Here is a 12,257-nt window from a genome sequence, read left to right on the forward strand (position 1 = left end):
CAGGAGTTGGAGGTTGCTGTGAGCTGTGATGCCACAGCACTCTACCCAGGGCAACAGCTTGAGGCTTTGTCTCAAAAAAAAAAAAAAAGAAGCGTAGAACCCACAGGATTTAAGCTTTGTTATCTCATGTTTGAGTTTAGGAACATTTGTAGTTTATAGAAGCTGGAGTCCATTTAATTTCTCCCCAAATATCCAGTTCTGAGATGCCAACATGAGACTGGTCTTGAATCCTAAATCACAGCGCTCTACTCAAAAGGCTCAGAACCTGGAGCTCTGGAAACCACCAGGAGGACACAAGACGTCAAAGAACATAACCATGTGATCTTTTTTTCTTTTTCAGGCAGCATCTCCCTGGTAATTTATTACAGCCTGCTGCATCCAAAATCCACAGACATCTGGCAGGGCTTCCTAAGGAAATCCTGTGGCATTGCAAGGAATGATAAAACAGAGAGAGAATCTTCTGCCCGGGCCGAGGCCTCAGCAGTGAGGAGAACCCAGGACTTGGTCCCATGCCAAGTGGAAGGTCACAAGCTAACACCTTTGGGGAAGCCCCACAGCCCAGAGCAGGGCTCTCCAGAGGCCAGACTGGGGAGCCTCACTGCCGAAGAGGACTCTTTCTTCCATCACCACCACTGGCTGTTGGTGAAACTTGCCCTAAAAACAGGAAATGTGTCTAAGATCAATGCAGGCTTTGGAGATGATAGCCCTGACTTCTCCTGTCCACCTGCTAGGGAGCTGAGTCAACACCAGAGTGTGCAGAGGAAGCCCCTGTTTTCCCAGCAGGTGCCTCCATCCTCACCCTGTGACCCCCCAACTTTAGGGAAGAGTTCTGAGTTTGAAGTTGTCCCTAAAGCACATGCTGACCCTCTGGAAACCTCAAGTTATGTCTCTTTTGCCAGCTATCGTCAGGACAAAGTGCCTTCCCAGGGACCATCAGCTGCACAGGAAGCAGGCAGCCCCAATGGGGGAGCTGAGCCTGGTTCTACAACACAGGGGTGGGGACCTGGTGGGCAGCTGTGGACAGGGGCAAAGCAGGAGGGCTCAACATTGTACTTCAGTGCCACCACGGAAGGGGCTGTTTCCACCTGCCAAGAAGGCAGCCCAGGCACTGTGCAGATGGCCCTCTATAGGAGGAGTTCAGGGCAGGACAGCCCTGCCCAACCTGTCTGGCCTCAGTCTGTCACGAAGCCCTTTCCCATCACTATGGCCAACATCAGCCCCATCCTCGGCCCAGGCAGATGCTTCTGCCCCAGTGCAGACTTCAATGGGAGAGCACTAGGTAGCTCAGAGCATGGGCAGTGTCAGGAGCTCACAAGGGACTTCAATCATCATGCCCCTGTGGGCCAGGGGAGGTCACTGCCAAAGATGAGGTCTGCCGAAGAGCCCTGCTTCACGTCCACCCCCAAGTCTGAGTCCATCCAGAGGGGCTGTAGCTGCAGAGAAGAGATGAAGCATGAGACAAGTTTTTTCATCTGACCATAGGCATAGTGGGAAAAGACAGCAGGCTGGCAAATCAAGGTGGTCCTGGATAGAGGAATAAGAAACCCTACTTCTGGCTCTGTGCCCGTAGCTCAGTGAGGGCACCAGCCACATACACCAAGCCTGGCGGGTTTGAGCCCGGCCTGGGCCAGCTGAACAACAATGACAATTGTATCAAAAAATAGCTGGGCGTTGTGGCAGGCACCTGTAGTACCCGTTACTCAGGAGGCTGAGGCAAGAGAATCACTTGAGCCCAAGAGTTTGAGGTTGCTGTGAGCTGTGATGCCAGAGCACTCTACTGAGGGTGACACAGTGAGATTCAGTCTCGAAATAAATAGATAAATAAATAAATAAAATAAAAAGTATGCACAAAGGAAGTGCATAATTTTGTGAAATTTCTCATTGTAAGATAATGTGAACTTTCAAAAGTAGTTGAGAACTGTGTGCTTATAATCCTCAACACACTGAAGATACAATGCCATTACCAGCATCCTGTATCTCGTAGCCTACGTGGCATATTTCTGTTAAATGCATGGCTCTCCTTCTCATAGGCCGGCCAGCCAGCAGTTGTTTGCCAGCTCCCAATTCTTCTGTGGAGCCCCATTTTCTACATCCACACGCTTTATTCCCTCGTTCATTCCTCGTAAGACACCATCCATGATTTAAGCTCATCCAAAAAAGGGAAGCACACATCCCATTGCCCTGCTACTCTGTTTCTTTCTAACACTTCCTCTTAAAAATGTTCTTTATAGATAGGTGTCTCCATCATTTTTTTCTTTTCTTTCTTTCTTTTTTTCTTTTTGGTCACCCTTGGTAGAGTGCTATGGCATCTTAGCTCACAGCAAACTCAAACTCTTGGGTTCAAGTGATCCTCTTGCCTCAGACTCCCAAGTAGCTGGGACTACAGGCACCCGCAACAGCACCCAGCTATTTTTTAGAGACTGGGTCTCACTCTGGCTCAGGCTGATCTTGAACCTGTGAGCTCAGGCAGTCCACCCACCTCAGCCTCCCAAGTTCTCCATCACTTCTTTAAGCCAGTGGTTCTCAACCTTCCTAATGCTGGGATGCATTTTCATTGTCACAAAGAGGCCACAGCCCACAGGTTGAGAACCGCTGCTTTCAGCCTTTCTTATTGCTAAGGAAGTCCAGTGACACACCGCCAAGGAGAAATGCTCACAGAGGCTGATACCATTTGGAGATGGGTAATTTTTATCCTTGTCAAACACTAAGTTTAGGGACAACATTAGAGCTCTAAAATGGAAGTGTGGCCAAGACCAGCCTGAGTGAGAGCAAGACCCCATCTCTAAAAATAGCTGAGCAGACACCTGTAGTCCCAGGTGCTCAGAAGGCTGAGGCAAGAGAATCGCTTGAGCCAAGAGTTTGAGATTGCTGTGAGCTGTGATGATGCCACGGCACTGTACCCAGGGTGACAAAGTAAAATTCTGCCTCAAGAAAAAAAAAAAGAGGAAGCATCAAGCAACTTGGCTGAGCCTCACACAGGTGAAGGGCGTGTGCAGACATCTGCAGTGAGCTCTCAGGCCTTCTGTGTCCCTGCTGCCAACCACACAGGCCAATCAGAGATGCACGTGGGTGGCTGAGAACTTTGGCACAACAGGTAAATATAAAGCGGGGAGAGTTTGTTAGCAGAACAGAATTATCCACAGTTACACTCACTATCCTATCATAGCATCTTGATTTCTTCTCCACTCAGTGTTTCACACACCAGGTGAGAAGGACATGGGCATCTTATCCTAACCGGCCTTTCCACTCCTTCTGTACCTCAAGATTCCACTTGAGCATTGCCTCCTGGGGGCCTCCCTGAGCTTTCCCACGCTCGCCCTCCGGCCCAGCTGTACCCATTGTTCCTTGCATTCTAATAGTCTCCTCCTGAATTAGAAATCCTGCTCCCTTGAAGACTAATTAAGAGCTGCAATCTTAGGCCGGAGCAGTCGCTCACACCTGTAATCCTAGCATTCTGGGAGGACAAAGCGGTGAATTGCTTGAGCTTAGGATTTTGAGACCAGCCTGAGCAAAAGTGAGACCCTGTCTCTACTAAGAATAGAAAAATTAGCTGGGTATTGTGGCAAGCTCCTGTAGTCTCAGCTACTTGGGAAGCTGAGGCATGAGGATCTCTTGAGCTCAAGAGTTTGAGGTTGCTGCGAGCTCTGATGATGCCACCGCTCTCAACTCCAGAGCTACAGAGTGACGTTCAGTCTGAAAGAAAAAAGACCTGCAATCTTAACTTTGAGCCCTTAGCTCTGAGCCCCATCTCAGTGACCAACACAGAATAGACACTGGGACACATAGTATGAATTAACTAATTAGTGAGTGACTGTTTTTGTCACAAAGTTTGGCTTGAGTGCATATGCTGGTAAGAAGGCCTTTTGCCATGAGGAAAGGAACAGGTGGGATATAGGGCATTTTGCTTATTCCTAATCAAGGGCTAAAAAGCTAGACATCATCTTCATTCATTCATTAAGGAATACTGAGTGCAACAGGCACTGAGCACACAAGAATTAAGGGCTCAGACCAGCAGGAGCCTCAAATGGCCTCTTCATTTCATGTCACCAGGTGGTGAAAAGGATTATATTTATTAAAGACTAACAAATGAACACTTAATTTAAAAAATGCTTAGTGAATATCTACTAAAGGCTGGTCACACAGAAAAGGAAATATGGCACATGCCCTGTGGCATCCGTGGGGGGCACAAATGATGGTTTCGTCATCACATCCCCTCTGAAATGGCTACAGGGTCCTGTGGCAGTTCAGCTCAGTGGGAAGGCTGTGCCTGCCATCTTCAGGGCCCCCAGGCTGTCCTGTGGAAGAGAGATTTGATTTTCTTCCTGTAGGGCTAATGTGAACCACCAACAAACTCGTTAGGGCCCAATACAGGTTCTTTAACAGCGTTAAAGGCGGAGCAGGCTGTCACAGGAGTGTAGGGTCACATTCCACTGGAGACCAGCAGATGAAGCCTGAACGGCACCTCAGCTCAGTGACAAAAAAGGAAATTCAAGTGCTAGAAGAGTCAGCTCAAAGTGACTTCCCAGGTCCTGCCCCTGGGTCTCCACTCTGGCTGTGAGTGGTAAGTAGGAGTAACAGGGCACAACCTTAAGGCCTGTTCTGGGAAATTCCCCTTCCCTGAGGAGAAGGGAAGAACCAGAGAATCAGAACCAGAAAGTCAAAACCAGTTGTGGAGTTACCCAGAATAGCCAGCCTTGGGTATCTGTGATGCTTTGCTCCAGGAGACCTCAGGCCTCTGCCTGGCAGAAGGACGTGGACAGCTGAACTGGGGACTCTGTCGACTGCCCAGACAGAGGAAGGGCCTCCTCTGAGTGAGGATGTCGGGCTGCTCCTCTCCACACCACTGGCTCCCGGACTGACTGCTCACAATTGTCTGTGGGACTGGGCCCTTCCTAGACCACTGACCCTTTTGTGGTCTAGACTGTGACCTTTGACCTCCAGGAACCACCTGGGTTTGACCTCCAGGAACCACCTGGGTTGAGTTACTTGGGTTTATTACTCATCTTCCTTAGTGAAGAACACCCCCCAGAGGGGTGCAGTCACCCAGCACTTGGGAAGCCAAGGCAGGTGGTTGTCTGAGCTCACGGGCTCAAGATCTACCTGAGCAAGACTAAGCCCCCGTCTCTAAAAATAGCCGGGCATTGTGGCGGGCATCTGCAGTCCCAGCTACTTGGGAGGCTGAGGCAAGAGAATTGCTTAAGCCCAAGAGTTTAAGGTTGCTGTGAGTTGTGACGACACTGCACTCTGCCAATGGCAACACACTGAGACTCTGTTTCAAAAAAAGAAAGAACACATCCCATGGCTACAGTGGGGCATCTTGGCAAAAGGATGTATGAAAGGACTTGCAGGATGTGGGCTCTGCTGGGTGAGTCTGAGGGGCTCACTGGGGATTGCAGTTCTGTGACTCAGTGTTGCAATAAAGCTGTTCCCTAGGGAGGGACTAGCATGAGGGTGCAGCTGTCACTGGTGAAGAGGCAGCCGTCACCCATTACACGGGAAGGGGGGGAACGCCACAGAAGCACAGCACAGCTGCTTACGCGCGATACATGGAGACTGAGGACCGCTCTTCATGCCCTTCAAACATTTACAACTGTTTGCCATGCTAAATATTACATATCAATCACAAGTAAAGCAACGACTTTCCCACATCCCACCAGTGGCTCACTCTTCAGCTGCACCTGTATCTAAGTTCATGTTTTAGCCGATCTTATCCTTAGCATCTTGATGCTATCTGAAGGAGACTGGATGCATCTGTCCACAGCATGTGTGCAACTTAAGAAGAGAGTAGGGACAATCACAGGAGCTCAATGTCACCAGAATGGGCCCACTGTCCAGCAGTCAAACCTGTGCAGACCAGCCTCTGTGTTCCTCAGCAGTGATCCAGGAAGGACAGCACAGGCGGCCTGGGGTGAGCGAGGGCCCAGGACAGGAGGCACCCCTGAGTCAGCTCATCTGACCCACACACGTTGTGGTGCCCTCCTCTGTCCTTGAACAGTGAGTCTCTGGAAGGCAAAGCTGACAGGGGTCAGGTCTCTGTGAGCAGTACCCAGATGGACCCTGCCTCCAGTCACACCCCTTCACCCTCCATTTCTTCCCTCCTAGTCCCCTTGGGCTTCTCCCTCCCTTAAGTCTGTCTGCAGTGACAGTCACTCCTCACCCCAACGTCTCCTCCTCTACCCCTCTCCCCCGTCTTGACTAGACTCAGGGTGGCAGAGCTCTGTCCTCACAGGCACACAGGTCAGCAGGCTGCTCTTGCTGTTGGAATTCTGTCCCTCTCTCTCCTTAGCTGATGCCGTTGCATCAGGAAGTGGCCACCACACAGAACTTCAACATAGCACTTGGTCTGGGAGTGTTTATCTCCTACCTCCTGGTGCACCTGCCAGCCACTTTTCTTTCTTTCTTGTTTTTTAAGTCTCTCTCACAGCCCTAAACACTGCAGACTGTTCTGTACTGCCATCTCTACCAAAAGCGGGAATACCCAGCTGCGAGGACCTGCAGAAACCTAGTGTTGATTTGCATAGCTGTTTCTATAACCTTCATGAGCTCCTTGGGGCAAGCTATTTTGTTCCACTGTTTGCATCTCTTGAGGCCCCATGTGATGAGTGACTCACAGCAAACACTCAACACATACATCTTATGAGGAATTCAATGTCCAGGGTTTTCTGAAGGATTCAGGATTTCAATACAGGCAGTCCAGTCCCCAAGTTACTAACATCCAACTTGCTTAAAACTCGCACTGACAAACAGAGGCTACTATAGGTAGTAAGTAAATGTACCTGCTCCAACTTACATACAAATTCAACTGAAGAATAAACCTACAGAACCTATCTCATTGGTAACCCGGGGACTGCTTATTACTCTAGAAGCAAAGCTGCTGAACAGCTATTTTGGAGGTGGGTGGGTCTTTGTAGAAAAGACTTGCAAACACCAGCACCCCCACCTTTACAGTGGAGGACTCTGATCTCTCTCACACTCAAAGAGGCTGTTTACCATGTTATGGGGCAGAGCAGCCCCCACACTGCTACCTCCCTGAGTGTCAGGCCCAGGAGAGTGCTCTCTGCCCATGGACCCTCGCCAGCTGGGGTCAGTGAGGACTGCAGCCAACCCACAGTGACCAGCATGGGGAGACCAAAAAAAAAATCAACGCCCTGTCCCCCTCCTGTGATTACAGCCGTGAGCCAGACCCAACAGGAAGCCAAGGACTAAGAGTCTCCACAGAGTCTATAAAAATCATCTCCTGTAGCCTAGCTCTGGGAAGAAGAGTCAGTCTGGCTGAAAACAGCTGGCATGATTACTGGCCAGAGATGCCCTCGGGATTCTTCCATAGCAGTAGAGTACTGGGCCTCTGCACCAAACAGTCCCCAAGCTGCAGCGATTTAAAACGTGTGCGTCTGCTCCTCGTGCATGCGACGCAAGACCATTTATCTCACACAGCTATTTCCTAGATTCTGGACTGCCAGTGAGCCTCTTCCTATGGCCTTTGCAGGCCTGTCAACATAGGTCTTTGCAGACACTTCTATAAAGAAGCACAAAAGTAAGAATGGAAATCTTAGATCTTCTGTCCTCCCATAATGACAAAAGAAAACCTAGAAAGACAACTTTTGCAGACCCTTTTATCACGATCTTCTTTTTTTTTTTTTTTGAGACAGAGTTTCACTTAGTTGCCCTGAGTAGAGTGCTGTGGCATCATAGCTACCTCAAACTCTTGGGCTCAAGTGATCATTTTGCCTTAGCCTCCTGAGTAGCTGAGACCCACCACAGCGCCCAGCTAGTTTTTGTTTTTTTTAGAGACAGGGTCTCACTCTTACTCAGGCTGGTCTCAAACTCCGGAACTCAGGTAATCCATCCACCTTGACCTCCCAGAGTTCTGGGATTGCAGGCCTAAGCCACTGAGCCTGGCCTATAGCTATCTTTTTTTTTTTTTTTTTTTTTTGAGACAGAGTTTCGCTTTGTCACCCTTGATAGAGTGCTGTGGCATCATAGCTCACAGCAAGCTCAAACTCTTGGGCTCAAGCGATTCTTTTGCCTCAGACTCCCAGTAGTTGGGACTACAAGTGCCCACCATAATGCCCAGCTATTTTTAGAGATGCGGTCTCACTTTGGCTCAGGGCAGTCTCAAACTTGTGAACTCAAGTGATCCACCCGCCTTGGTCTCCCAGAGTGCTAGGATTACAGATGTGAGCCATAGCACCTGGCCCCTATACTTATCTTATAATGTACATGGAGGGCACAATCAGCCATCACCCTTAATTGGATTATATTCTTTCTTTGCAGGTGGATATATTAGTTTGGATGAATCTCAGGGGCCTAAAACAAGCATGTATTTTTCACAGAGGTCTGTGGGTCATCTAAGGAGGCTCTTCTTAAGGCTGTGGGTCAGGTCACGTTGCTCACATTCCAGGTTATGGGGCAGTGGCCAGACAGAGCAGCAGGGGGACACCTGCACCAGGTTCTGGCCTCAAGATGCCCAGCTTCCCTGGGTGGAAAGCGCACTTTTTCCATGGACAGTGGGGACGGAACAACGGCAGGTTGATATCTTCACACCCACCCTCCCTTTACATCTTATGACCTGGAATACAGTGTGATAGAAGCTGCAGCTGCATCCACACACGGTTACCAAAGGCTTAGGGTTTATAAATGCAGACACCAGATCTGCACACATGCTTAAGTTTTGCTGTCATACATCCAGAAATAGGTTTGACATTCATGTCCCAAAGGATCTGTTCTCATAAATCAAATGGGTTTACACTTTTGAAATTGATGTCACTTTCTTTGCCTTTAGCTACAGAGCTTGTGAAGGGGAGGAGGGTTCATGTGGCTCTTCAATGTCCTTTTTTGTCTCAGTTTTCATTCTATATTTCTTCTTTTCTTTTAACTTCACTGAGCCTACCAATTCCTAAAAGTCAGCAGTTTGCATAATATTTGGAAAGGTAACACAAACAACCCGGGAGATATGGAAAAGGAAACACTCTGGAAAGCAGGGCCTCAACGGGAGTAAGGCTGCATGGGGCTCGGTCAGGAAGCTTGAGCCCCCCAAGTGGGTCCCACAGTCCTTCTCTCCTGCATCCTTTGCCATTTCAGCGTGGTGAAGAGAGGTTTCCAAAGAACATTCAAGGTCCCATTATGAAAAGCTTGGAGAAGTGAAGCCTAAATACCCATGAGATGTCACATTCTGTTCATGCCTCCAAGTGACCAAAGGTGGGCTAACCCATGACATTATTAGGCATGCCAATGTCTTACTTGGTTTTTCAAATCATAATCTGCCATACCAAGTGTGGGATTGTAACATTTCTTTTGAGCCCTTTTCCTGAATTAGTTCTCAAGGTAATGCTGATTCCACTAAAGATTTTGAAGCACCAAGAAAGGATCTTACTTTAAAACTCAGTCTGTTTGCTTTTTTTTTTTTGCAGTTTTTGGCTTGAACCCGCCACCTCCCATATATGGGGCCAGAGCCCTACTCCTTTGAGCCACAGGCACCACCCCTGGTTGCTTTCTTTAAAGTAGACAGTTACTTTGCTGACCTCCCAATTTTAAATCTATTTTCCATACAATTTAAGCTGACCCATTGTCCTGGCTTCCCTAGGACTAAGGAGTTTCAAGACATGCAAGATTTTAGTGCTAAAACTGGGTGGTCCTGGGCCAGTTAGGATAGTTGGTCACCCTAATGCCACATAGTCTTACCCAATGATTCTACATTAATGTAGTTGCCAAGTCAGAGAAGAAAGGAAATACTCCCTGGCTAAAAATCTGGGAGTTTACTGAAGTCAGATGCTAACCACCAACCTCCCATCGCCCTACTCCTGTCAGTCTTGCAGAAATCAATCTGACTAATATCTCCCTTGCTAATCATGACTACCAAAGTCAATATCATAGTTAACTTCAGGCTAGAGCAGTGCCAGGAGAGATCCTGGTTTAATGTCAAAGCTATAATCCAGATTGTAAATTAACATCTCTCAGGGAGGAAATCTCCCATGGAAAAAAACCATGGAAAAATCCATGACTTTGACCACACGAATACATTCATTATAGCAAGACCATAATTACAGCATTGCCCGTCAGGGTTTCCATTGTAAATGGGGTCTAAATCTCGGTGGAACACAATTCTTTCCAGCTGGAGTAAACCACGCACAGGTTTTTAGCCCATTGGGAATTTTTTGTGATTTGTTTACAAATTGGCAAAGCTGCGAGTGGGGGGAAGGGAAGGAAAGAGGGGGAGATGAGATTGGGAACAAAATAAACAATATGGATTCTTGGGTTTAGTGTGTCCTTTAGCTGAAACTAAGAGAACAAAACAAAGAAACAAATAAGCAAGGCCCATTAAAAGATGTCATTCAGGCCCTAAAATTTCAGATCAAAAGTGACTTGGTCTTTAGCTTACTTTTTTTTTTTAGAGACAGTCTCACTTTGTCACCCTCAGTACAGTGAGGTGGTGTCACAGCTCACAGCAACCTCCAGCTCTTGGGGCTAGGCGACTCTCTTGCCTCTGCCTCCCGAGCAGCCGGGACCACAGGTGCCCGCCACAAGGCCTGGCTATTTTTTTATTGCAGTTTGGACAAGGCTGGGTTCAAACCTGCCACCCTCAGTATATGGGTTCAAACCTGCCACACTCACTGAGCCACAGGCGCCGCCCACTTTTTTTTTTTTTCTTTTTTTGAGACAGCATCTCAAGCTGTAGCCCTGGGTAGAGTGCCATGGCATCACAGCTAATAGCAACCTCAAACTCCTGGGCTTAAGCAATTCTCCGCCTCAACCTCCCAGGTAGCTGGGACTATAGGCGCCTGCCACAACACCCAGCTTTTTTGTTGTTGTTGCAGTTGTCATTGTTGCTTTAGCTGGCCCAGGCCAGGTTCAAACCCACCAGCCTCTGTGTATGTGGCCAGCACCGCAGCCACTGAGCCGCAGGTGCCGTCTCTTTAACTTACTTTTAATAAAGGAGCATTAGGTGGGGATTCACTTTGTTACTCCTTATACCTGAAGTTTGGCCAACCACAGGAGAAATGAGTTTTGAGCTTATAGATACCTTTGAGGGAAAAATAAAGTGGGGCCTGAGACCTGGGTTCTCTTCCTATCTTTCTCTAGCTACTCTTGTAACCATAGATAAAGACTTAATCTTTCTCATTAAGCTTTCTTAGTCACAGGCACTGCTATAGCCTCAGGTTTCTTTTCTGTAAAATAGTGGCTCTGGTCAGTAGTGTGGTTAGACTACAGAATGCTTACACGCAACCACAAGGGTCATGGATCCCAGAGGTAGGATCCTTCTTTTTGTTTCTATTCCAGTTCCTCCAGAAAGGGTGGAATCAGAGTCATCCTGTTCAGCCAGGACGTCCACTGCTGCCTGGCACTAGGGAAGAAGGGGACACCTGTGCCCCCTGTTTTGCCTCACCTGGCTCTCCCCATGATAAATGCTCGGGGCTCCTTTGGAGGTTCCAGCTTGCTTGACTGTGATAGCTCCAGAGCCACAAAAACCTTGAAGGATATCTTTCCCTTGTCTGGTGACCTTGTATCACACAAAGGGCTTGGGACACAGACCCTTCTTGGGACTTAGATATCATTATTAGCACTTATGATAAAATGATCCTTTTGAAGCAGCTAACACAGCCTCCTATTCAGACAGAGCAGGAATTCCAAAAAACGCCAGGTCCTGCCTTCTTCCTCCTTTTACCCAAAGAACTCTAGGAACTGTGGAGAAAAGGGGATCAATTCTAGTTATTAATTTTTTGTGTGGGTCTTTTAAATGACAGTCCTTGCAGAATGAATGAAAAAGGTTTACTTAATCAGACCCAACTTTCCATTCTAAACATCCTAAGAATTTGGAAGGGGGTCGATGTGTGTGTGTGTGAGAGAGTGTATGCCCCCTGGCTGCCAGGAAGTGAAGTGATAAATTAGGAGTTGGGTAGATAAAGGCCCAGGGTCAATTGTGTAAGGGTATAAAAACGTTCAGGACTTTTAGTCATTTGCTTTCCATTAACTGTCAGTGAAAAAGTTAATCTGGGCTTGGCGCCTGTGGCTCAAGCAGCTAAGGCGCCAGCCACATACACCTAAGGTGGCGGGTTCAAATCCAGCCCGGGCCCGCCAAACAACAATGATGGCTGCAACCAAAAAATAGCCGGGCATTGTGGTGGGTGCCTGTCGTCCCAGCTACTTGGGAGGCTAAGGCAATAGACTCACTTAAGCCCAGGATTTGGAGGTTGCTGTGAGCTGCGATGCCACAGCACTCTACCCAGGGGGATAGCTTGAAGCTCTGTCTCAAAAAAAAA

General features: G+C 48.1%; 1 protein-coding gene across 1 annotated transcript in view; it reads left to right on the forward strand.

Annotated features, from left to right (window-relative positions):
• Positions 1 to 1,476, forward strand: part of XKR5 (XK related 5) — an 18,774-nt gene extending 17,298 nt beyond the window's left edge. The window contains exon 7 of the mRNA XM_003797277.1: positions 341 to 1,476. Coding sequence (XP_003797325.1) covers positions 341 to 1,476 — 1,136 coding nt within the window. The remainder of the gene's footprint in view (positions 1 to 340) is intronic.
• The last annotated feature ends 10,781 nt before the right edge of the window (positions 1,477 to 12,257 follow it).

Source organism: Otolemur garnettii, unplaced genomic scaffold (genome assembly GCF_000181295.1).
Source record: "Otolemur garnettii isolate 467f Iridium unplaced genomic scaffold, OtoGar3 scaffold00114, whole genome shotgun sequence".
Taxonomy (NCBI): Eukaryota; Metazoa; Chordata; class Mammalia; order Primates; family Galagidae; genus Otolemur; species Otolemur garnettii.